The sequence below is a fragment of the Artemia franciscana genome, chromosome 1 (assembly GCF_032884065.1).
Source record: "Artemia franciscana chromosome 1, ASM3288406v1, whole genome shotgun sequence".
Classification (NCBI taxonomy): Eukaryota; Metazoa; Arthropoda; class Branchiopoda; order Anostraca; family Artemiidae; genus Artemia; species Artemia franciscana.
In genome coordinates, this window is record NC_088863.1 from 47,815,184 (window position 1) to 47,842,594 (window position 27,411).

Here is a 27,411-nt window from a genome sequence, read left to right on the forward strand (position 1 = left end):
TCTGCTTATTTTTCCCACCAAGTTCCATCCCGATCCCTTCACTCTAAGCGTTTTCCAAGATTGTAGGTCCCCCCAAACTCCCCCCAATGTCACCAGATCCGATTAGGATTTAAAATAAGAGCTTTGAGACACGATATACTTCTAAATATCAAATTTCGTTAAGATCCCATCACCCGTCCGTAAGTTAAAAATACTTCATTTCTTCTATTTTTTCCGAATTAACCCCCCCCCCCGATGGTCAAATTGGGAAAACGACTATTTCTAATTTAATCTAGGCCAGTCCCTGATACGCATGCCAAATTTCATCGTCCTAGCTTCCTGGAAGTGCCTAAAGTAGCAAAACCGGGACAGACTGACAGACAGACCGACCGAATTTACGATCGCTATATGTCACTTGGCTAATACCAAGTGCCATAAAAAAGAATAAACATGACCAAATGTTATCATAAGCTTTAGCTCTTTAGGTAGATACCACTAGCCTACATAAGGTTCGGTTTTTTGTATCCCTTAACCAGGTCCAGTAGTAAATCTGCCATAACTATACAGTGATTTGTATACAGTGACATAAAAATAGAAAACTTATAATACATTTTATAAATAACAAAAAGCACAAAAAAACACGTAAATAGGTAGGCTGAAGTTTAACAAAATAGGTTACACACCTAGTATATTAAAATAAGATTAAAGCATCATAATTTATTAATAAAAGATCAATTTAAGGCAGGCCAAAATCACAGATGTTAGAATGGGCAGTTATAGTCGCTGGCAAACATAGAAGCCCCACTACAAGGCTCGTCTTCCCCTATAAAAGTTAGTACAAATGTCCCTTCAAAAGGCAGGCTTATGATGTCGACTTTCCCCCCATTAATTCTTACTCAAGAAATACTTTGAATTTTTGGCTGGCAATTCCCGTAATTTGAAGCGACAAAATAATCAACTAGCACATCAAGAAATTCTCGTTCAAGCTGATCTAGAATAGCCTCAAGAACTCCTTCTGGGTGTCTTTTAAAACGTAAACCTTTACGCAAGCAAGAAGTGAATTGCGGCATCTGCTTCTTAACTTCACCTCCTTCCCGTGCTTCGGCTGACGCCACCCATCTGTTTACGTATGTGCCTACTTTTTCTATGTCACACAGATGGCCTTTCTCTTTTAAGTAATAGCAAAGAGTATTGATAAACCAAGAGCCTAAAATAAAGAGAGCACCAGATTAAACTTAAAATGATATAATGGTGTATTTGAAAATAGCAAACACAATGATATGAATTCATATTTTAACTAAGAAAAAGTGAAAAAATATTAAATGTGTCTGTGAATAAATCCAATAAAAAAGAAGAAACTAATATACAGAACACACCATAAGATAAAAAGAAAGCTTGTACTTGAAAGAATAAAACAACAAAATTTGACTTTTTCTTGGAGTGGGGCGGAGGGTGGGGGAGGAAATTAATAAATGGAGGCTTTCAACTTTTTCTTTTTCGGAGAAAAAGGAGAGAAAAATGACTCTGACGTTGATACAAATGACGTTGTTAGAGAAAACATGTTAACAAATGAATTTTTCTCAAATAACATTACATACCATAATCAATGAACATACACCTGCAAAAGGGAGGGGGGAGTAGCTTAGACTAATCAGATTCCCTCTCTACAGCGGAGAGCTCTATTATTAGGAAAAGTGTCCAAAAAATTACATTGCAAACTTGATACATTGCTAATTTTAATTGTTTGCTCTACTTTATGACAAGAAATGTACCAAAAACCTCTTCCAAGAAAAAAACGACCAAGTCATTTACGTGGGGGAGCGTTAAAACATAAAAAAATTTTTTTTTGACTTTTACGATTAAATAGCTCCAAAAACAAGAGCCAAGAGCTCACATGACACTTGTGGCGAGGTCGGAAGAGCCAAGAGTTTATATGGCACTTGTGACGAGGTCGGAACCTAAAATTAGATTCCAACCTAAAAAAGCACTGGAAATCCCCCCAACTCCCCAAAGAGAGCGGATCCTGTCCGGTTATGTCACTCACGTATCTAGGACTTGTGCTTATTCTTCCCACCAAGTTTCATCCCATCTCTCCACTCTAAGCGTTTTCCAAGATTTCCGGTTTCCCCTCCAACTCCCCCCAATGTCATAGGATCCGGTCGGGATTTAGAGCTCTGATATACGAAGTCTTTCTAAATATGAAATTTCATTAAGATCTGATAACCTGTTCGTAAGTTAATAATACATAATTTTTTCTAATTATTCCGAATTAACCGTCCTTCCAACCCCCCTCCCCAGATGGTCGAATCTGGGAACCGACTATTTCTAATTTAATCTGACCTGGTCCCTGATACATCTGCCAATTTTAGCGATCGCTATATTGATCAAGTATCTAGTTTCGGATTTTCTACATGTAAAAATTGGGATGGTCCAGGATTCAAACCTGAGACCTCTGGTACCCTAAACGAAAACCCTTAGACCGACAAGCCACACTTAAGAGCAACAATCATTTGTTTTATCGGCAAATAAAATTCTTCTCACCTATCTCGTTTGCTCGTCCCCCCCCCCTCCAGATGGTCAAATCGGGGAAAAGACTATTTCTAATTTAATCTAGTTTGGTCCAAGATACGCCTGCAAACTTTCATCGTCCTAGCTTATCTGTAAGTGCCCGAACTAGCAATACCGGGACCGACAGACAGAGAGAAATTGCGATCGCTATATTTCACTTAGTAAATACCAAGTGCCATAAAAACAGAACACCAGGAACCTCTGCTGGAAATATCTTTGTTACGATTCATCCCTTTTCTAAGTAGACCAGTCATTTTTCGGGCTCTCACAAAATTCTATTAAATTAAGGGGGAACAATGAACCTGCTAGTTTATCTAAAATACATACAGCAACGGGGAAATTTAAGTAGTATTTTAATTTATGAAGAGCAGCTTTTTTATATTTGCAACAGTTAAAAACGGTGAAGTCATTCAAATGGAGAAGTGTCAAACTAAGGAAAATTAATTTTTATACAATTTTTAGCCATTGAATTTCCAAAAATGCGAGTCATTATAATTTTCTTAAATTACACTTCGAGGGGGGGGGGGGTAAAACATAGAGCCAACCCAAGGTACGATTTAGCTAGGAACTCATCCCTTTTTTGCTATTTACGGGGTTTTCCTGTCATAATTAAAATTAGTGCAGAGCAATGAACCTTCCGGCCCAATCCTCAATGGTATCCTCATAATAGATTGAAGTAAATATAATATACAGGGAGCTCCAAGAAATTAAGGGGAAACCTAAACTGAATAGAAAAGCATTAACATAATTGTATGTTTAGATGCACAATAATCGAGCTATTTAGACGGAACTATTAAAAACCGGAAAGCAGCTTTTACGTGCTTTTAGCCATTAATTAAGCGAAAATGGCTTGTTTTTACGAAGTTTTTTTTTTACGAAGGGAGACGAGGTGCAAGACTGAACCATCCCTTGGATATGGCGTTGCCGGAATCCATCCCTTTTTTTGAACCAGGTCCTTTCCAGATCGTGTCCTTTTTAAAAATTAGAGATTATGGAAGGGTGTTGTCCCCACCACACCGGTACATTCTCTGATGGTGCCAAAGATAATCAACCAAACTAAATTTTGTAGACAGGAAATACGTGTTTAGCGACAAAGTGAAAACTACACAAAAATACATGTTGAAACGTAACGCTATATATTTGCCAAGTGCAACTGTGCTGGATTTTGCAGAATTTGGGGGCCTGCCTAGTGGCCAGGTTCAATTCCCGCTAAATCCAAGTTTTTTTCTATTTTTTATTTCATATATATACATATACATATATATATATATATATATATATATATATATATATATATATATATATATATATATATATATATATATATATATATATATATATATATATATATATATATATATAAATGAAGTTAATTCCTTGTTTTAGGTTGCCGAAATTATTTGAAAAAAGTAAGACCTTACCACTGGTTGTGTTTCGAAAGGAGAGATAACCAGGAACAGTTGAGTACATTTCATAGATGTCATGGTATTCTGGAAGAGACGGGATAATAGGTCCGTCATGCTCTATCGACGAATCCTTGCTATTTACCACAGTTGATGCTACGAATTAATTCGAGTTTTCATTAAAGATTCAAGAATCGATTAAAGAATGAAGGAGATGTGCATTTATACGAAAAGACTACAATTACATAAAAATAATTTTTATCATAAAAGAAAGGACTAGTGCTCAGTTAAACGCGCAAAATGAAGTGTTTATTCTTTACAACATAATGCAAATATGAATCCTAGCTAAAAAGCACAATTTGAAAGAAAAATGGAGCCCCCTTTCCTGAAATTCTCCAGCGGGCAGTTGAAAACAGTGGCTAGAAAGTCATTTATACCCAATATTTACCCCCTACAGAATCTCACGATAAATACTCTGATTCATCAAAACAGCAAGCACGAGCAAACAGCGATTATGTGAAATTACCAAAAAATTATAGGTCTTTAATCACAATTTTACGAAGCTTGCTATCCACTAGAAAAGCCAAAAAAGAACCTTGGAAATGTTTACATTTGTATTTTAAATAGAACTAACCCAATTAAAATTGCGTCACGTCAATTTGCAATACAAAAAACTTTACCAAGGTCTCCCTATGAAGCAAACTTCTAGTAACACCTCGCTAAGTCACCCCTATGTCTCTAACTTTCTTTATCTAGATTGGAGCTTGATTTTTTCGATGGGAATAAATCATTCACTTGGAGTGGCCACCTCAAAAATCATTTCCTAAGAATTAAAATAGAACAAATTTTCCTCTCAAGTACAATTTGCGTTACAACGAGTTCCTTTCTGTACAAGGGATGACACATTGTTTGCATTTTCAAGGTTTTAATAATTCAATAGAGTTATTAGGGATTGTTTTAGAATTATTTGATTCAACTTGGTTCACAGGACAAAGTAACTTTGTAATTTTCTATTCTTTTACGCATTTTGTCTAGAAAAAAAAAATTCTTTCTCCAGTCAAAATATTTCTTCTTGGGTAATTTTCTTATCTTTTTTTTCTATATCGGCATTATCACTAGCCTTACTATTTACAATATCATCTTATATGTCAATATTATATCGTAATTTGAAAGTATATTAAAATGTTAATATTTTTTGTAGTATTATATGGGAGTATTGTAAGCTTGGCTAAATTGCTGAGTTGTATATTTGTGGATGTAACAGAAATATCTCGATTTTAGCAATTTCTTGTTATATGAGTCAGATGCCTTTGCACACGAAGTTCAAGTTAGCATCTCATCCCTTAAAATGCCAAAAATATCTCTGTTCTGTGCATCAAAATACAAAATTGACACTTCTTATCAAGAACTGAAATCCGTTCAAACCCATATTCACTTGTTCAAATGATGAGTCTTAGTAATGATATTTCATAAAAAGACCGAGAAATATTCAGCAAAAAATCATACTTATTTACTTTTTTAACTACTATTATCCATTTATTTTTACTGATAATAAAGAATACCAAATTATGTACTGCAGGAGGCAGAGTACAATTTTTTTCTGATCCCAACAAAAGTGTTATTTCTTCTCAAACGGCAGTCCACCTATATTTGTTTGTTGTTTTTTCCGATTGGAGGGGGATGGGTTTTGAATTGAAAAAATTCACTAAAAGGATTTTCTAACCTTTTAAAGGGAAAATCCTTTTTGAAAAACCTTGTATGTATGTATGTATGTATAAATTTATTTCCCATCAAAAGAAACAGGCGGAGTATAAGATGAAAAAGCAAAAAATACACTACAAAAGAATACACAAACACAAGAAAATAAAGAACAAATGGATAACAAAACCTATTGCCTAAAAATAATTGCCCAAGGATGATATATCTGGATATATCATCCAGGATATATGATGATATCTCTTAGAGTTATATCTGGCGATCTGGGCTATTATCGCTTCATTAGGGTTGATAATCCCATACCGACTTGTCACAATACGGTTACTTGTCCATGGTGGAAGCCGTAAGAGGTACTTCGCATATTTATAATATGTAGACCGCAATTCATTCTTATCTTCCTTTTGGAATATCCTCCAAAAGGGGCTTAAATACAGATAATGGGGTAGTGCCATTGCATTATACAGAGGGGCCAAAATCCGCCGATCAAACTCACGCTTATAAACTACAACATAGCTATACGCTAAAGAGATCCGTTTCTGCAGATGACTCTGCAAAAGATGACGCTTTCCAAGCATAGACCGACCAATAGGGATCCCCAAATAAACTATGTGTTCGGCAAGCCGAACAGCAGCACCACCCAGCCTAAAATCAACAGCAGACCCTTGGTTAGCATTAAACAACAACACATCTGATTTCTTTTCATTAAATTGAAGGCCTATTTTTCCATGTTCTACTTGAAACTGGATAAAATTCTCCTCTAAACCGCGAAGGAGGGGTCTCAGATTAAGTACATCGTGTGCATAGCTTATTAACGATAGATCAATCCCTCTCACAATGTATGTCAGATTTGACTTAGATTGCGGTTTGACGATGCTGCTGTTAAATGCGGTTGGTGATGTCAATGCACCCGGCCTTACACCTTTTTGTGACAGAATACACCGGGTTATTTGTCAGGTTTAGTGTTGTAGCTTAGGTTTAGTGTTGTAGCTATTGTGTCAGGTTTAGTAGCTTAGGTTTAGTGTTGTAGCTATTGTGTCAGGTTTAGTCGGTAGCTTAAGCTCAGCTTTTAAATTCTGATACATATCATATAAAGGGTTTAACATACTTTTGTCAACACTTGCTAGGCCCATATCGAAAATAATATGCTCATGAATTAGTGAATCGAAGGATTCACTGCCCCTTGTCCTGGGCATACCGCGTTTACGATTATTCCGATTATTTATGACTTGGGACGGGATCTTGTTATCCTTAAGTTCATCAAGATATTTTTTGATAAACAAGAAGGCTATTCCGGATTTGTCTATTCCTTAGTTTTTGACCTATATCAGTTTAACTTTTTGGGGCCAATATTTTCCGTGAGCTCAATGAAATGTCAGGGAGCGGCAAGAGGCGTTCAGAGGTGGAAGAAGAGTATTCAGTTAGAGGGGACAAGATATTTGGAAATAGAACTTTCCATGGTTCTCATGACTAAAATTCCTATTTGGCAAAAATTTCAAGGGTTCAAAAGAGGTATCTTGCTTTATCATGCCTTGACCGACTTACATTTAAATATCACCTCACTCCATTCTCAATAATGAAGACAATGAAGAAATATGCCAGAAAGCTTAAATCCCAGCACTTGAGCTGGATTCCATACCATTTTTGAATTACTTTTCAAAGTCAGATGCAGTTTCCAGATGTTTCAGACCTTATATGTAGAAAAGATGTAGATGTATGAGACTGGAAACATCCATCCATCCGTATATTTACGTTGTAGACGCATTTCAGGTTATATTTTACATTGCACCAAATTTTCTTTTGTTTTCGAATTACTCTAGAGCAAGATAAATATTAGAAAGGGTATCTAAAAATTCTATCAAACATAAATGTATATGATGATTAAGCTTTGTGAGTCTTACCTTGTTTTACAGAGCCTTGACAGGCTTGTATGATAAATACCTTTGGTTTTCCAATTAGAGCTGGACAAAGACTACCACGAAATTTCATCTTTATTTCGTCCAAACTTACAGGTATACTGTTACTTCCCATGATTTGCCCTGAAAAAAAAAACAAAAAACACAAAAAACAAAACAAAACAAAAACAAACCATCAGTACGAAAGAGTAGAGTGTAAGATGTAATAGCCCGATTGACACTAAAAATATCAATTATCCTCCATTTGTAACGATAGTATAAAAAAAATATTTTGGAAGGATTTTTAGCATCTTTACCCCCAAATTCAGGTACTCTTGGAGCTTTTGCTTGTATGATTCATACAGTTCAACGTTGTCAACGAAGTCTAGGTCTCCAAGTCTCCTGTTTCTTATGCCATAACCGCCACAGGTTCGGAGCTTGTAGTTCAATATCATTACAAATATTAGTGGTGAGGAGATACAGCATTGCTGTACTCCAGTCATTGTTTTGAAGAATCTCGTGTTTCCTCAACATCAGAACAAGACCGCTTAGGCAAAAAACGGTGCTGCTCATCTCTCATAAGCTGGTCCATGACTGAGTTTATTCCGTTCAACAAGATCATCAATAGGAGCTTCCTTAATGTCAATAAGATACATATTCTTCTCCGAGAGAATACTCATTGTCCAATTTTTGCATATTTCTTTTGGTATTCCATATGGTATTAATCACAGCTGTGCAGATGCCGCGACAGACCTTTGTCGAGGTTATCAAATCTTACCAGATATTCTGCCTTCGCCAGGATATTTTCCGGGTTTAAACCTACTTCATACAGTAATTATTTCTTCAGCCAATGATAGGCAAACGATGAAGTTAAGATGTAGAATGGTGACACCTCGGATAGCAGGTAGGTTACCTGGCAGGACTTTATTTAATAGAATATCAAGTTAATTTGCCCAGACCTTGTTTTTCCTATTCTCTAGCCAGTTGAAAAGCAAGGTCTGATACTGGCCTACCAGATTTCCAACGTTTCCCAGTAATTTCCTTTGTGATTCTGAAAACTGTTCTCGATTACACCTTCTTTGCGGTCTCTTCCGCTTTATCAATTTGGACTACTCTATATTGGCTCTTGCCTGTTCTGACTCTCTTTGTAATAGCTTTATCTCGCTATGGTGGTTATCTGTCTGTGGGTCAACTATACTGGATATAATCTGGAATATCCTAGACGATCATACATCCATTAATCTCTAAACTCGGGTGATATACACAGTTTTGATGCGTCTTTTAATCCTCAGAGGTTCCTCAGCAACCTCTGAGCATGATGTCTATTGAGAGCAAAATTTACTCAGGATTGCTTTCATCCAAAGAGTCAAATATTTTTAATCTGTTGGCTAGTTTTGGAACTTTTGCCTTATTTCTACATTTCCAAGTTTTTCGAGTCATACCGTATTTTTTAGCAAGGCTAATTCTTTTTGGCGCTCTTAGCTTGACTCGCCGTCTTAGCAATCACTAGATTATGATCCGAGAATATATATGTTTCCCTGTGTGTCCTTACGTCACAAAGTAATGTCAGTCATTTCTTACTGATTAGAATGGGGTCTATCTGATTCCTTATTCTGCAATCAGAGTTTCATGACTCTTTATGCATGCCTTTGTGGGAAAGAGGGGTTCCACTCACAACCAATCCGTTTCAATTAGCCATCTCAATTAATACCACACCATTTTTGTGTGTTTCGAAAGATCGAAAGATGTGCAGAAAGATCCGTCGCTTCCAACTTCTGCCTTAAAATATCTGACAACGCATGACATGTCGGGTCTTGGCGAATCCCATAGATCTCCTTTAAACTGTATGTCAAGATATCCCTTCACAATCTCTTGTGCATTGTTAGCGGGGAAGTAGCATGCCACAACTGTCATCTTTGCATGGCGCCCGTTGAGACAGACTGTTAAAACTCTGTTGTCTCCAAGTTTCTAGATATTAAGCGTCTTTACAATTAATTCGGACAACGTTAAGCCAGCTCCAGCTTCTCTTCTGCTGTCATGGCCACTGTAGATAGTTGTAGATTCATGGAGGAGTGTTTAGATTCCAGACCCAGTTCAGCTCATTTCAGATGCGACAGGTGAGTCCGGACTGTATAGGATCATTCCAAATTAAATTTTTCAGACTTCCAGGATGCGATCCTGATACGCACATATAAAATCTGAGAATTGAAATTGACCACATCCAGTGTTAGCGTCTATGGTCGTGCTTGGGTCGTCATCATAGAGGAGAGTCCAGTGCAAATGCTATTGTTTTTTCTTGCAACTAGATCTTTCCCAGGGATTTTCTTCCTGGTTCTGGGGTGGGTCGTAAGCCCACTGGGGATCCTTGTCCTTACAGGCCATGGACTGAAAACGCCAAAAATACGTCAAGCTACAGGCTGAGTTAAAAGAGAATAGGAGCAGAAAAGATAAGCATTAATCCAGTAAACAAAACAAAATCCTTATGGTTTGAAACTTATTTACAAGTAAGCTCTATTTCTCTATGGAAGAATGATGTTAGGTAAATCTGAGTTAAGTTTCAGGGTAAATATTCAGAGATACTTTCGGAATTTAATTTTTAGTTTTTGGTTTCAAGTTGCGTTTTAGAATATAAAAGACCCAAATTAATAGTAAAACTACGTGTCTGTTTCCTTAGTTGGAATAGCAGAACTTGTCTCATTTATAAATAGATTTCGAAATAAATCTTTTACTGATAAAAACCAAACTTTTTCTATTAAAATATTTAAATAAGTAAAAATAAGTTAGAAAAAATTGAGAGGCAGGCACAGAAACAAAGAAGATAACAGGCAGAGAAAGAGGTGGATATAAAAATGGTTTACCTTGAGTGCCATGAGACAGAATGCACACAACTAGGCAACCAAACATATCCTCTCTCGATATATCTTCGAGGTCCCTCATTATTTGCATATGTGTTCTGCTCTCAAAGACTTTAATTTTGAAGCCAAAAAATTGAAATGTCTCCGATATAAAATCTCTATCAACGTCTGTTCCAATTCGTTTATCCAGTTTTACGTTATGAACTAGACTTCGTAAGGAATGACTTTCTTCTTTCCAAAAATTTTTCTGATTGAATATGACACAAATTCCGCTAGGGTACGAACTCATATCGTAATATTCATCCCTAGATAGTATTTTAGTAGGCACCAGAGTCTGGGCTAATGGGTACTTATCTATCTCATTACTCATCAGCTTACAAAGATCGCGTCTCATTATTCGCTGAAGACCCAAATTTAAAAAGCTCATGTCATTTAAACTTATTCTTTTGGCAAGAACAAGTCTCATGAGAAGTAATTCGATAGCAACACTATTATTACTAGCATTAGAAAGCACTGGAGGAAAGAGAGAACATAAAAGCTCAGCTTCTTCTGTTGTCATTTCATCATAGACTCGGAAAAGCAGCACTCTGAGTGGATTCAACTTCTTTTGAGACTGATATGTGTGCTTGCAGTAACCAAAACATGGCAGTAAAAAGTATTGCTTTAGAAGTAAACAAGCATCACTCAATTTAACTTCATGGTCAAATAAATCCTGAGAGCCAGAGAAACGTATATCAAATATGCAATGTATAAATGTTGCTGGATTTAAAAGTGTACTGTTTATAGCTTCGACGCACTGAGCTTCATCAGAGACAATTAAAAACAGAAATGACACTTTGTCTTTTAGCAACATTTTTTTAAACAAATCAATACGTTTCTCCCTATCACGCTTGAGAGAGTCGAATTTGGAGCAATTATCCATCATAGGTTACCTTATTTTGCTCTGCTAAGAGAGTAGGCGTCTTTCTACCTACAAAGATATTTGTTCAAGAAAATACAAAACACATACATATTGCACTAGGAGCAATGCCAGATAAAAAAAAAGCAAAGGTGTATTCAACTAAAAGTGGCTTTTTCTTATATTGGAAGCCATACATGAAACTTGCAAAATAGATTTTGCAATAGATAGGATATGTAAGTGTTGCAGGATTTTAACACTGGGCTGTTTACAGAATTCATACACTGAACCTTATAAAACGGAATCAACAATGGAAAGTAGAACTCGCTTTTATTAATACCATACTTAATGAAACAAATCAACTAGCTTCGCTAGTCTACCTACTAGTCGCAACAAGACTATCTAGCATACAGTATTTAACTAATTTATCTCTCCAAAAAAGGAAGAAGTCTTTCAATGTGTTTACTTTTAAAGAATGTATTAATAAAGATTTTTTTTTTGCAAAACTACACAACTGAGCTAAACAGTGCAAATTTTTTTTGCAAACTTTAAGTTTATACTAACTAAAGCTCCGTGACAACACTGTGCTGGCTATGATAATGCTTATATACCCTTTTGAAAATTTGGAAGTTTTCTTTGTTTAATTGAACCCCCCTCCCCGAAGAAAAAATCCCTAAGAGTTTCACCTTAATACCCCTTAATCTCATTAGTTATAGTAACTGTAGTAGTAGTGTTGTTAGAATACACAAAGCGCTTTTTGGTTAGAAAAAAAAATCCACCATAATATACCCTGAAAGTTCCAACTTACAATATAAGCGGTTTTCCAGATATTGCCATTACACTCTACGTGCTCATATCTTAATACCCTTAGCTTCATTAGCAGCAATAGTTGTAGTAGTAGCATTAGTAGCCGCATACACTTAGAACCTTTGGTTATTTCAAACATGCCCCTCAACACACGCTGAATGTTTAAAATTAATACCATAAAACAATCCTGAGGCATTGCTGATTCGTCCTCTTGACAACCCGTATGCCCATTGTGTATTTTGGTTTAGCTCAAAATTTCCCAGAATTTTGTCTTAATACGTTTAGTTGCAGAAGTACCACTAGCAACAGTAGTAGCAATAGAATTGGCAATAGCCTTAGCTTTAGTGGCAGTAGTAGTAACAGCAGTAGTAATAGTAGTAGCATTATAAGTAGCAGTAGGAGGATGCTACTATTGCCTCTTAGTTAATCTAACATCCCCCACGACTGACCCTCGAAGTTTCAACTTCATACATCTGGTGAGTCATAAGATATTGTTGATAAGCCCATGTGATAACCTGCATTCAGATGGCATCTTGTCATTCACTTCAACTTCTCCCCTGAATTTTCCCTGAAAATCTCCCCTTCATACACTTAGTCATAGTTCTAATAGTAGTAATGATAGTAGTAGTATGAATACTAGTAGTGTTAGTTATTGGACTATCATTGGTATTAACAGTAATAGCCCTAGCACCAGTAGCAACAGTAATGTTAACATATTGCCTTTTAGTCAGTTGAACATTCTCCTTATCAAGTCCTGGAAGTTTCAACTAAACACAATTAGCCACTGCTTTGATATTACTGATATAACCTTTTGATAACTTGTGCATCCATATTGTGTTTTTATTAGTTGAACTTCTCCCTCGTCAGTTCTTAAATTTTCATCTTAATACTTTTAGCGTTAGTAGCAGTTGCAATAGAAGTGGTAGCTGGAGTAGATGTAGTAGTAGTAGTGGTGGCAGTATTAGTACTAGTGTGAATATATTGCCTTTTGATCAGTTGATCCTCCCCTTTCAGCATGTCCTGAAAGTTCGAACTTAATACCCCAATCCATTCCTGAGATATGCCCTTTTGACAATCTTCATGCAAATAATGGGTTTTGTTTTATTTAAAATTTTCCCTCTACATTCTCTCAAATTTTCACCTTCATACTCTGAGTCTTAACAGTACTAGAATCAAATTAGTAGTAGTAGCAGTAGTAGTGTTGCATTAGTAGCAGTAGTAACATTTGTAGCATCCGTGTCCACAGCAGCAAAAGTATGCACATGTTTTTTCGCAATTTGAACATCCCCTGGAGGAGTAATAGTGCATTAGCACCAAGACAAGGAAACAGGAGCCAAGAGCTCATATGGCACTTGTGACGAGGTCGGAAAAGCCAAGAGCCAAGAGCTTCTTCCCACCAAGTTTCATTACGATCTCTCCAAGCATTTTCCAAGATTTCCGGTTTTTCCCTCCAACTCCCCCAAAGTCACCGGATCCGGTCGAGATTTTGAATAAGAGATCTGAGACGTGGGATTCTTCTAAATATCAAATTTTATTAAGATCCGATTACCCCTTCGTAAGTTAGAAATACCTCTTGTTATCTAATTTTTCCAAATTAACTGTCCATCCTTTCCTCCCCGCTCCCTCCCCCAGATGGTAAAATCGGGGAAGTGACTATTTCTAATTTAATCTGGTCGGGTCCCTGATATGCCTGCCAACTTTCAGCGATCGGTATATTATTGATCACGTATCTAGTATTGGATCTTCTTCATGCAAAAACTGTGATGGTCCGGGATTCGAACCTGAGACCTCTCGCACCCTAGGCGAGAATCACACTCCTAGACCACAAGCCATACTTAAGAAGAACAATCATTTGTTTTATCGGCAAACAAAATTCTTCTCAGCTATCTTGTTCGCTCACTCTCCTCCAGATGGTCGAACCAGGGAAGACTGTTTCTAATTTAGTCTAGTCTGGTCCCTGATACACCTGTCAACTTTTATCGTCCTAGCTTATCTGGATGAGCCCAAACCAGCAAATCCTCCCAACTCCCCCAAAGAGAGCAGATCTGGTCCGGTTATGTCAATAATGTATCTAGGACATGTGCTTATTCTTTCCACCAAGTTTCATCCAAATCTCTACACTCTAAGCGTTTTAAGCCTCATCACCAGATCCAGTCAGGATTTAAAATAAGAGCTCTGAGACACTGAGGTCCTTCTGAAAATCAAATTTCATTAGGATCCTATCACTTGTTTGTAAGTTAAAAATACCTTATTTTTATAGTTTTTCCGAAATACCGAATTAGGTCCCCCCGACTCCCCCAAAGAGAGTGTATACGGTCCAGTTATGTCAATCACGTATCTAGGACTTGTGCTTATTCTTCTTACCAAGTTTCATCCCAATCTCTCCACTCTAAGCGTTTTACAAGATTTCCAGTCCCCTAATGACATTGGATCCGGTCAGGATTCAAAACAATAGGTCTGAGTTATGAGGCCCATCTAAATATCAAGTTAAATTTAGATCTGATCACTCGTTTGTAAGTTGAAAATACCTCATTTTTTCAATTTTTTCTGAATTACCCCTCCCCTCCAAATCCCTCAAAGAGAACGGATCGGTTACGGTTATTTCAATCACGTATCTAGAACTTGTGCTTATTTTTCCCACCAAGTTTTATCCTTGATCTCTCCACTCTAAGCGTTTTCCAAGATTTCAGGTTTCTCCCTGCAACTCCCCCCACTGTCACCGGATCCGATCAGGATTTAAAATAAAGTTCTGAGGCGTGACATCCTCCTAAGTATCAAATTGCATTAAGATCCGATCACCCGTTCGTAAGTTAAAAATGCCTCATTTTTTTCTTTTTTCTGAATTAACCGTTGCCCCAATAAACATGGTTAAATCAGGGAAACGACTATTTCTAATTTAATCTGGTCTGATCCCTGATATGCCTGCCAAACTTCATCTTCTTAGCTTATCTGGAAGTGCCTAATCTAGCAAAACCAGGACCAACAGACCAACAGAAATTGCGATAACTATATGTCACTTGGTAAATACCAAGTGCCATTGTTTCAGTATATTTTAAGGTGATAATTGTTCTACTAAAATATAAAAAATTCTAGACAAGCAACTTCTTGTTATCTTGGTTAGATTAGAAAAATGAAACTTACAGGGATGGGTCTACAGACTAAAATAAGTTTTGGCGAGTTTTCAGGGTAAATATTCTGCAGTTAATATTATTGATTTACAGATAAATTGAACATACCACTGGATCCCATTTTTTATGTTCTTTCTGAATATAATCATTACTTTTCTTACAAATTGAATTTTAATCCTTTTAGGACTCTTGAGAATCATAAATCATTCTATAATTTTGGATATATAAATAAGTTATAACATTTGTTTCATACTTACACTTCCATTATAAGTCCATTTTGTAAAAGTTGTCTAATTTACAAACATTGATTTGTCAAGATTAAGTTGAATAAACAAAAATCAAAACAACTTTACTGTGTTTTCTTCTTATTCTGTTAGGCCACTTAAAAACTGCTGTTCCACTTATATGCTGAAAAATATCAGAGTTGACAGAAGACACATGGCAGATGGAAAAACTGTTTTGTATTTTTATCAGACCTAATTGTGATAGATCAATGCTTGTGGTTAAATAACATTAAAAAATGGATTTATAAGCAAATAGTAATTTTGAAACTGATGTTTTAAGCCATTTATATGCCCAAAAACCAGAATTTGATTGGTCATACTCAGGGGGTTCAAAAAAGGGCTTGAATTTGAATTTGCAAGAGAAGTGATCATTATGTTCTTAAAGGGCATAAAAAAAGGCATCAGGTGGTATGTTCACTTTATTTTGTAAAAGTTGTATAATTCCAAAACATTGATTTGTCAAGAGTAAGTTGAATAAAAATTCAAACCAAATTCACCATGTTTTCTTCTTATTCTGTTAGACTACTTAAAAACTGCTGTTTCACCTACACATTAAAAAAATATCAAAGACAACAGAAGAAACACGACAGATGGAAAAAAGGAGAAATTATTTTGAATTTTTATCCAACTTAATTGTGACAAATCAATGCTTGCAGATAATATAACTTCAACAAAATGGATTTTACAATCCAATATTAAGTTTGACACCAATGTTTTAGCATTTTTCATACCAAAAAACATAGAAAGAAATTATCATTTCCAAGAGTTCAAGAAAGGCTTAAAACTGAATTTGCAAGAAAATCGATTATTACATTCAAAAGAGCATAAAATGTGGCATCTAGTGATATGTTCATTTATTTGTAGGTCAATATTATGAACTGCTCACTATTTACCTTATAATGAAATAATAAGTTTGAAACAAATGTTGTAACCCATTTTTATATAAAAAAAAAATATATAGAATGCAATTATTAGCCTATTTTCAAGGGTCCTAAAAGGGTTTAAAATTGAATGCAAGAAAAGCGATTATTGTATTAAGAAAGAGCATAAAAATGGCATCTAGTAGCATGTTCATTTATTTGTAGGTCAGTAATATAAACTGCCTGATGTTCACCCTTTTTTTAAAGCATGTTATTCTTAATTAATCCTGTTTGTTGCTAAATAAAAATACAGCTCAATTCCCTTATTAGCCTAGGAGACGATGATGAGATGAATTTTGGACCCCTCTTGACTACATGGTCACTCAGGTCCTCTCTCTATATTCTTCAAGTATTTGCTTGCTACATAAATTAAATGATTCCCAACGACTCCAATTACATCCTCTTGTCACATTCAATTTTTTCTAAGAATTGCACTACTAAGTGTATGACTGTGGTGTTTAGTTCATGACTTCAACCACCAAGAGGTAAATTCACTGATTTATTTTTCTTTTGTTCCTTGATGAATGGTTCTGTCTTCTCTAGTGCATATGATGATCACAATCAATTAAAATTTGTTCAACTGTCTCTTCACTGTCACAATGATCACAGATGTTTTCCTCTCTATAAAATCATGCAAGGTACAAATGAGTGCCTGCATGTCTGGACCTTAGACAAAAAGCTATGGTTCCTTCTCTTCAGGTCAGATTCCTGTAAAGTTTCAGTTCTGACTTTCTTCTTGTTTTTTGCCTTGTAAACCCGTTTCCAGAAAGGTTACAATTTTCCTCAAAGTAGTATTGCTGCTGCTTTAGTTATAACCTCTTTAATCATCATAATCCGAATTGGAGTTTCACAACTTGTAAAAGGGTAAATAAGAGTGGTGACATTTTTTGCAGCTCCATGAGCTAGTTTGTTTCCATGTATATTAACACGAGCTGGAATCCACTGTAAAACAATTTCCTGACCTGTAAGTATTGTGACTAATTCTCTGTAACAACTGGCCACTTCCCTTGACTATATCCCACCTCTACTTATGTTGGTGATAGCTTCTAGTGCACACCTTGAATCAACGTAAATTAATAATTTCCTTTTTTCTCCATCACCATTAGACATTTTATTTTGTAGCACGCCCATGTCAAGGGCAACTCCATGTCTGGAACACCTAGCATTTCTGTCATCTTTAGTTCTAGGTCAAATTGAGCACATATTTGAATGGATCTTTCAAGGAAGTTTAATCGGTTCTCCTTTCTGCATTTGTTTGCATTCACATACAGACCTCTTTTACAATCCTTGATTTCACTGGATTTGTTTCATCTGACCCCCATACTTTTGCTAAATGTCTTAGTGTATGTGTGTTCCTTCTAGTTTTGAGGTCTTCTACGCGACTTTCTGACAACATGAATGATACTGGGGTCGTTTTCCTAGCTCCAAATGAAATCCTCAATGCTGTATTTTGGATAACGTTCAGCTTTTTGAGGGATGGCGATTTTTGGGGGTGATATAAAACTGCTGCATATTCTAACTTTTACCTGATATATATTGTGTAGTACTGGATTAGAGAGTCAACTTTTCTTCCCCATGTCATAGCTGTTAATGTCTTCAATATGCTGATTCCCCCAATACAGGCTGCTTTAATGCTTTTATTGTGTAAATTCTAATTCAAACATTTTTGTATTGTGCATCCCAGAAACTTTGTTTTGACCACAGTTTTAACGGGAATTCTATTTAGGGTTAAAAATGGCACTTCTATAGATTTCTTTCTTGTGATAAGCATAGCTTTTGTTTTCTAAAACAAAAAGCTTTAATCAATGTCACTTGTCCAATGTTCAAGCTGTTTAAAACACGGATTTTATAACTGGCAAAAGTTCTTCAATTGTTCTTCCCATTCCCCATAGGTTATTGTCATCTGCAAAAATTCCTGAACTAGAATCACGATCATCTAAAGGTATGTTGTGTTTGCCCGGATTGTAATAATCTGGACCTAAGGCTGATTCCTGAGGGACTCCTCTTTTTCTATTGGTGAATTGGCTGGAGATAGTGTTTCCCACCCTAACATGCACTTCACAGTCTTCTAGATATTTTTTTTTGTAAACATTAGCATTCTTCCATCAATCCCCAACCCAATTAGTCCTAGTAATATCTGTCTGTGTACCAAATTATCAAATGCACCATCAACATTTAGAAACACAGTTATCATTACCAATCCATTTTGTAAAGTACAAACAGCATCTCTTTGGAAACAAACCAGGTTTTCTATAGTACTTTTATTTCTCCTAAACCCATATTGCACATCTTTAAGTATTTTTCTTTGTTCCACTTTCCATTTTAACCTTTTCTCTACAAGTCTTTCATAAACTTTGCCTAACACAGGTAATAAAGTAATAAATCTTTGATTTTCTATCTTTGAAGTGTCTCTACATGGCTAAGGAATCATTACTGCTGATCCTGCCTTCCATACTTTTGGGAAATATCAACTAATCCAGGCAATATTTTTTATTTCTAACAGCACTTCTAGCCATTCTAGTGGGACGTTTTAACTAGTTGAGGATACACCATATCTGCCCCAGGAGCTGTATTTGGCAAATTCCTGATGATGTCCTCTATTTCCAACAAGGAGAAAGGCTGATTGTATGGTTCCTGGTGGACTGTATCAGTCAATTGTTTCACTTTTGCTGCCATTCTTGATACTACTTCTCTATCTGGATCATCCTTTCCAATTGTTTTTTCCATATATTTGAAAATTGCATTTGCTTTATCCATATCACTTATCAGAGTTACATTTTCATAAACTAGAAAGAAGTGGGTTGCTTGTATTGCTTGGCTCCTTGTTTTGAATCCTGCGTATAAACCAATAAACTTTAGCTTCTGGTTTTCTAAAATTTAGATTTTCAAGAAGCTCTCTAATACAGCTCTTTTTTGCTATGGACACTGTTCTCCTTAACCGTGCATATGATCGTTTTCCATTAATCAGATTTTCTAATGTTGTTGCTACAGCATAAATTCTTTCATTTTTCAAATGTTCCTTCTTTGCCTCTTTGCAGTCTTCATTCCACCAAATGTTTTTTTTTGTCAGTCCTTTTAATAACTACCTTTTAGGGGAATAGCTTTCTTTACTGCTGTCAATATACTGCTTTGAAATACACAAACTTTTTCATCAATCAATGTCTCTGCTTCCACTAACACCTGAATTGATATGTTTTCAAGTTGTTCTCTATACTCAAGCCAATTTGTTTCCTTCAATCTGAAGTGAGGAGTGCTTGCGCTGTTCAATTGGGCTGAATAACTACTGATATTATGACCCTCAATGTAGATATTTATGAGGGAATGATCACTAAATAGCATTGGATTATCTGGAATTGCAACAGCAGTCTTTGTGGCTAAGTTAGGGCTAGCAAATGTTAGGTCAATTGTTGTGTGACAACCAGTAAAATAATTTTTATGGGTTGACAATCCTTTAGGAGTGGCCAGGCAAATTGGAGATTCCAACAGAAAATCCTCCATACTCCTCCCAGACAAGATCAAAATGTTATATTTGCACCAAACAAGCCTTCATTAGCAGGAACTTCCATTGATAACTCATTAATAATGCCACCAATGTCACTGTTGTTGCCATTTGCATTGTATACATTAATAATTTAATGGTTGATCCATCTTGTTGGAGTATCCTACAGCCATTGATTTCAACTTTATAATCTAGATGATCCTGCAGTTCAATCTCGCATTCGGTAAAATGTAAAGGCTTTTTCACACAGGTCAGTATTCACCTTTGGTACCTTCTGACCTGTCTTTTCTTATCATATTATGTCCTTTAAAAATCAAATTTATGTACAGCTGCAACCATGTCTCTTGTATGCATATCACATCAATCTCATGTTCCTGACAATATTCTAAATAAGGTTTTTTTTTCTCTTTCATGACTGACTGGGCATCCCATGATAAGATTTTAAGGTTTATTTTGAGCATTTTCAATTATTCCATTCATATTACAAACACTGACAATCGTTTGCTGATTGAGCCATCCTAACTCTAATTCTTCCACAAATCTGCAAAGTCTTTCAATTCAATCAGACAGTGATGTGTTGCCTGTTTCCAACAATTTGGCTTTGCATAGTAAACCAATTACCATTTTTTCTGCAGTTTCTTGTTTTGTAACCTTTATTATTTGTTCAACACTGTTTGCTGAAGTAGAATTGTTTGGTGCCAGTCTTTTCAAATTTGTACTGTTAGCAGAATCCACATAGCTCTCATATGTTTCTTGAGCCATCCTGTAAACCGTTTGGTAACTTTCTGCCACATATAGTATTTCACAAATTTGTTTCCTCACTGGGTAAGCAAACAAAGAAGAGGCATGATTTCCTCTACAATTGGCACAAAGATAAGCCCTTGGTCTGTCTGGTGAGATATCACTTTTCAAAGGACATTTGTCTGATGAATATTTACTTGAACAACATAGGCAAACTGGCTCCTTGGCTCTGCAATCCTTTAGCAGGTGACCATACCTATGGCATTTGTGGCACTGCATGATTCTATGATGGTAAACATGAACTTCTCTTTTCCTTCCACAAAACCAAATGTTTGGAGGTAATGTATCACCTTCAAATATCACCATTACTGCAAAATTATTTCTTCTATTTTTCTTCTTTCCCTGTTGAACCTTTTCTGTCTTACTATGTCATGTATTACCATTATACTTTGAAGGCACTCCATTATATCTCTTTTTGTTAGGTTGAGAGGAACTCCCTTTACAATTCCTCTCACAATGAGCACTTTCAATTTTGCTGTTACCTTGATATCACCAATTTTCCCATTGTTCAAAATTATATTTGTTGCATCCTCATTTTGATGAAATACAGTCATTATAGACCTGCCCCTCATAATATCAAAATCAAACTTGTGGCTTGTGAGCAATACTTTAAAAGATTTTACCAGATCAAACACAGGTGGTAAAACTTCCTCTTTATTGATACTTTCCATCTCAACCTTGGTGGTAAATTGTCCTGCTGTGGGAATATTAACATTAAAAAACTCTTGTTTGGGTGGTTTATCAATATTCTGCCTTTTTGTCTCAAGAAAATAGGATTTATCACTATCTCATGAAACATCTCTTCTTTTATGGCCAAAATTCTTGATTTTACCTGGCCCCAGGATTTCTGTTTGTCTCTTAATTCCTTCCAAATCATATGGGTTTCCAACTACCCTAATCTCATCATCAATTTCACATGACAGTGCTGGGAATTGCTCTAATGGAGTAAATCTATTAGCTATGGTCACATTGTAACATGGGGGGTTGTGTACTTTTTCCAGTTGGATCCAGTGGCAGATCAAGGGGGCGCCCTCCCCCGGACGTAGCGGTGGATTTGTGGTTGGGTCCACTTGCTCTGGTTTGGGAAGAAAGTTATTTTTTGTAATTGGTTTTTAATAATTCTTAATTATTAAGACTGTTTCTTTTTGCAAACAAGTTTGAAACAAGGTTTTAGTTACTTTGTGTGGTCTCTGTTAGATTTTACAAATGATAAATACTGCCAAAAAGCAATTAATTAAATTTAGGTTTATCAAAGAAATCTGTCCATTTTACCACAAGCAGGAGGCGAAAATTTTCAGTTTGTGATAACAAGGAGGGGAATTTAAAATCTCAACTTCTTTAGGCTGTCAAAATGATATTTTAAAATTGTCTTGTCACAACAGTGCTGAAAAGCAAAATATTTAATTCTTTTTACTGTCAAAAATTAGTTTTCAACTCCTGCTATGGCACTGAGGCAAAGAAATTGGTATCATTACTTTTTTTTGGCTGTCTGTTTTGGTTTTTTTTTTTTTTTTTGCAAAGCCGGGGGTTTTTACAACATTGTTTTTTTTAGGGCATTTGTATAGTAAATGTATGAGAAGTGGAAAAATTATTAATTTAAGTTCTGGATTTTGGTGAGCAAATGATGACCAATTCACTGTCTATTTTCATCTAATAAAGCTTTACATTATATGACAAATCATCTCTGTTCATCCTAAAACATCAAAATAAAGGCCATACTCTTTAAACTTTAAAAAAGGTTTGCATAAGTGTATCCTTCAAATGTTGGAGTAATCATTTAAGAAGAATAGATTTTCATTATTTTTTTTTATAAAAGAAGGCAAATAAGTATGTGCTTTTCTGTTTTATCTAGCTGGTATAGATGGTTCTCTGAATTCTCAGTTTAAATGACATTTTTTTTTCAAACATTTAATAATACAAAAAATAATAAAAAGGGGAAATTGATACAACTTGAGTTAAAGACAGAAACAGAATGCAACTACAATATTCCTTCAAAATTTCTAATCTTCTCAATATCAGCCAGTCACAAAATATAGTTATAGTTTGTATAGCAGTTGCATATATTTGTCCATAAAATTATCTAAACTGCTATTTATACTGCTGAGGATTTTTATACTTATTTTGATACATGTCATTCAATCATATTTCCATGATTAGTTGTTTAAAAAACGAAATTTTTACAGGAAAATTCTCTTACTTAATGCTAAATCTGAGTCAAATTTCAAATCTTTATTTTTGTGCTCAATAGACATCTCAAGATTTAGACATTTGAATTGAATATCTGAAAGTATCAAAATAAAAAAAAAAATTAATTAGAAATTTCCACAGCTTGAAACCCTGATAATTTAAATCACCAATCTGTACCTATCAAACACCAAGATAACAAACCCATAATTATTTGTTTTTAAGGAGTATTTCAACTCAAATGCTTAGTTTGAAGCACACACCTGCATGTATCTTTATTAGACTTCCTATTTTTCTGATGATTTTGGCCTTTATTCAAACATTTTAGGATGAAGGGAAGAGGAAATACTAACAAAGAGCTCTAAACTGACAGGACTGGGCATTACAAACATTCACTGAAATATTGAGGTAGACATCAACTGTTTAAGGTGGATCTCCCAGGTTTGAAGCCAATGCTATTTTCCTATAGCAGTGAAATGCGTATTAACAACAGACACGAGCAGATTCTTTGATGAAAAAATTACTGTGGCTTTATTGAAAGCTTTGACATGAATAGGCCGAACAAATTTGCATTTTTTTTCTTTAGAGCTTCATAAAAAATTAATTAGTGGGGACACCTCTAATTTTTAAAAGTAGCAATAAAATTACTTTTAGAAGACGTAGAGAATTGTAAAGTAGCCTCTCCATTTGCCACAAGATTTAAAAAATTTTGGCCGTGAATTTTTTTTTTATTATCATCAGTTTCCTTTAAAATTTGTCATTTAAGATATTCTTCCTTTACTGTTTAAAAGGGTTGTACTAATCATATAGCCTTGATTTTTGTGTCGTTTTGTAGATCTTATACCGACAAATAATCCCAAAGATTGTTAAGTTTGTAGTTATAACAGATGATTTTTAGCAATAATTCTTAGTATTCAACATTTCCTCCTTTCTCATTGGCTTAAGCACTCCTTGAGGGGTTTGCCAGAATATCATTAAGAATGTTGACATCTCCTTAGCATTAAGACCAGATTTAAAAGGAAGTTGAAAACATGTATAATTGGCAACAACACCTTGAGGCAATATCATTTTAACACCATACGAATTGGAATTTGTTAGGTTACAAAGCAGATAACAGTTTGGCTTTACAAGTAAAGAAACACCGATTGTAGGCCTATAAAATGTATGAACATTATTTTTAAAAAGAATATTATTCTTAAAAACACATCATTTTAAACATTATTGGCCTTTAAAAGTAAAGAAACACCGATTGTAGACCTATAAAATGCATGAACATTATTTTTAAAAAAGAACATTATTCTTAAAAACACATTATTTTAAACATTATTGACCTTTAAAAGTAAAGAAACACTGATTGTAGGCCTATAAAATGTATGAACATTATTTTTAAAAAGAACATTATTCTTAAAAACACATTACTTTAAACATTATTGGCCTTTAAAAGTAAAGAAACATCGATTGTAGGCCTATAAAATGTATGAATATTATTTTTAAAAAGAACGTTATTCTTTAAAACACATTATTTTAGACATTATTGGCTCTTAAAAGTAAAGAAACGCCGACTGTAGGGCTATAAAATATACGAACATTATTTTTTTAAATCTAAAGTTGTATTCGTCGGATATTCGTCCATTTTAGTTCCACGGGATCTCATTTTATTCCTAATAGTGCCGTATCTTAGAATATTTTGGTTTTTCTCCATCATCTCATATAGTTGATGATTTATAAGCTCGTTCATAAATGACTGATTACCCCGGTTCGGAACCGGGGTAATCATATGCTTTGCTTTACGGAGTAATGCATATACTTATTAAATTAATGTCATTTAAAGTGATATGTTCCTGAAGGTACATAATAAACATTAGGCACCCTTGCCCTGGGGTCATAAATACAGGTAAGGGAGGAAGGAAACCCCTTAGGGGTATTTAATAAATTTTTTGAAACTACTTATATTTATATACTATTCATCAAAAACAAGAGCTAAGAGCTCATATGGTACTTGTGACAAGGTCAAGAAGAGCCAAGAGCTGATATGATAGGAGCTCTAGCAAAATTCTAAGAATCAATAGATTGCTTTAAAAGGAAAATCAGAGGCTTAATGCTGGTCGGGATTTAAAATAAGAGCCTTGAGATACAAGGTACTTCTAAATATCAGAATTCATTAAGATCCGATCATCCACTCGTAAGTTAAAAATACCTCAATTTTTCAAATTTTTTTCTCTCCCTTCAGCCCTCCAGATGGTCGAATCGGGGAAAACAACTGTAACAAGTCAATTAGTGCAGCTCCCTGACATGCCTACCAATTTTTATCGTCCTAGCACGTCTAATAGCACTAAACTCACCAAAGCACTGAACCACACCACCTAACTCCCCCAAAGAAAACGGATCCAGTCCAGTTACGGCAATTACGTATCTACGCCGTTTATAAGCGTTTTCCAAGATTTCCAGTTTCCCTCTCCAATTCCCCCCCCCAATGTCAAAAGATCTGGTCGGGATTTGAAAGAAGAGCTCTGAAACCTGATTTTCTTCTAATTATAAAATTTTATTAAGGTCCGGTCACCCATTCTTAAGTTAAAAACACCTCAATTTTTCTAATTTTTCCAAATTAACAACTTCTAGCTCCCTCAAAGAGAACGGATCCGTACCAGTAATGCCGGCCCCCCCCCCTAATGACACTGAATCTGGTAGGGATTTAAAATGAGAGATCTGAGTTTCGAGGTCCTTCTAAATATGAAATTTCATAAAGGTACGATCACTCTTTCATAAGTTAAAATACCTAATTTTTTCTATTTTTTAGAATTAACCCTCCCTCCCCCAACTCCCCCAAAGAGAACAGATCTGTTCCAGTTATGTCAATCCCGTTTCTAGGACTTGTACTTAGTTTCACCACCAAGTTTCATCCCGACCCCTGTACTCTAAGCATTTTCCAAGATTTTAGGTCCCCCCCAACTTCCTCTTCACCGGATCCGGTCGGGATTTAAAATAAGAGCTCTGAGACGTGATATCCTTCCAAATATCAAATTTCTATAAGATCCAATCTCTCCTTCGTCACTCGAAAATACCTTATTTTTTTAATTTTTCAGAATTAACAATCCTCATCCCAACTCCCCCGAAGACAGCAGATCCGTTCCAGTTATTTCAATCTCATATCTAGGACTTACGATTATTTTTACCACCAGGTTTCATCCCGATCCCTCCACTCTAAGCGTTTTCCATGATTTTAGGCTCCCCCTCCCATCTCTCCCCCAATGTCACCGGATCCGGTCGGAATTTAAAATAAGAGCTATGAGACACGATATCCTTCCAAACATCAAATTTCACTGGGGTCTGATGACTCTTTCCTAAGTTAAAAATACCTCATTTTTTCTATTTTTTCAGAATTAATCCCCCCCAACTCCCCCAAAGAGAGCGGATCCGTTCTAGTTAGGTCAATCGTGTATCTAGGACTTGTGCTTACTTTTCCCATCAGGTTTCATCCTGATCCCTCGACTCTAAGCGTTTTCCAAGATTTTAGGCTCCCCCCTCAATTCCCCCAATTTCACCGGATCCAATTGGGATTTGAAATAAGAGCTCTGAGACGCAACATTTTTCCAAACATCAAATTTCGTTAAGATCCCGTCACCCGTTCGTAAGTTAATAACCGGCCGAATTAACCGGCCCCCACCCCCTCCAGATGGTCAGATCGGGAAAATAACTATTTCCAATTTAATCTGGTCCGCTCCCTGATACGCCTGCCAAATTTAGCTGTCCTAGCTTACCTGGAAGTGCCTAAAGTAGCAACTAAATCTCAACGTAATTAGAGTTTATTTATCAACATGGTTTGGACTTCGACAGAATGCTGAAATTTCTCAAATAGAATTTACTTACTAATATTTATATGCTATTCACCAACACTAATAGTTAACCTATAATAGTCTACTATTCAAACAACCCTAATAGGTTAAGGTTAATAATACTGCTACTAATACATTATGACCCCTAAACAATCTCTATACTATTCGCATGTCAATGCTCTTCACATGTCAATGAAAAATCCACTTTCAATATTCACTTTCAGTGTCGGACCAAGTAATTTTCTCACATCCACTGTCTTCTGGCTCCAAAGTCCGTTTCATTCCGTGATTTGCTGCAGCCCGGACTAAGGCAGGCTCTCTAAGTGGCATGTTCCTAATCAATCGCGAGTCTAATATCTCCGTAAGTGTAAACAATTGCTCCAAAACTCCTGAAGCTTTGGTAATATAAACAAAAAATACTCTTTTGATCTCGGAATAGTTAAAATTTCCACATCATGCTCATGGTGATATACCACCAAGTGACATTCTTCTTGATTGGTGATTTCTAGCTGACCTTGAATTTGAGCATAGTATTTGTGATTTTTCTTTAACTCCAATTTTGAATTGTGTGACCATAGGAAAAAGTTCTTTACCAATCCTTTTTGGGATGCCACTTCCCTTATGGTCATTCCTCTGGGAATATT

The 27,411-nt window shown here is 35.6% G+C and overlaps 1 protein-coding gene across 2 annotated transcripts in view; it reads right to left on the minus strand.

The window, feature by feature from the left end:
* Positions 1-565: 565 nt before the first annotated feature.
* Positions 566-27,411, minus strand: part of LOC136030817 (caspase-8-like) — a 32,483-nt gene continuing 5,637 nt past the window's right edge. For both annotated transcript variants that reach the window (XM_065709869.1, XM_065709863.1), the window contains exons 2-5: positions 10,417-11,383; positions 7,565-7,702; positions 3,969-4,106; positions 566-1,186 (exon numbers count right to left, since the gene is read on the minus strand). In XM_065709869.1, coding sequence (XP_065565941.1) covers positions 876-1,186; positions 3,969-4,106; positions 7,565-7,702; positions 10,417-11,338 — 1,509 coding nt within the window. In that variant the 5' untranslated portion in view covers positions 11,339-11,383 and the 3' untranslated portion in view covers positions 566-875. The remainder of the gene's footprint in view (positions 1,187-3,968; positions 4,107-7,564; positions 7,703-10,416; positions 11,384-27,411) is intronic.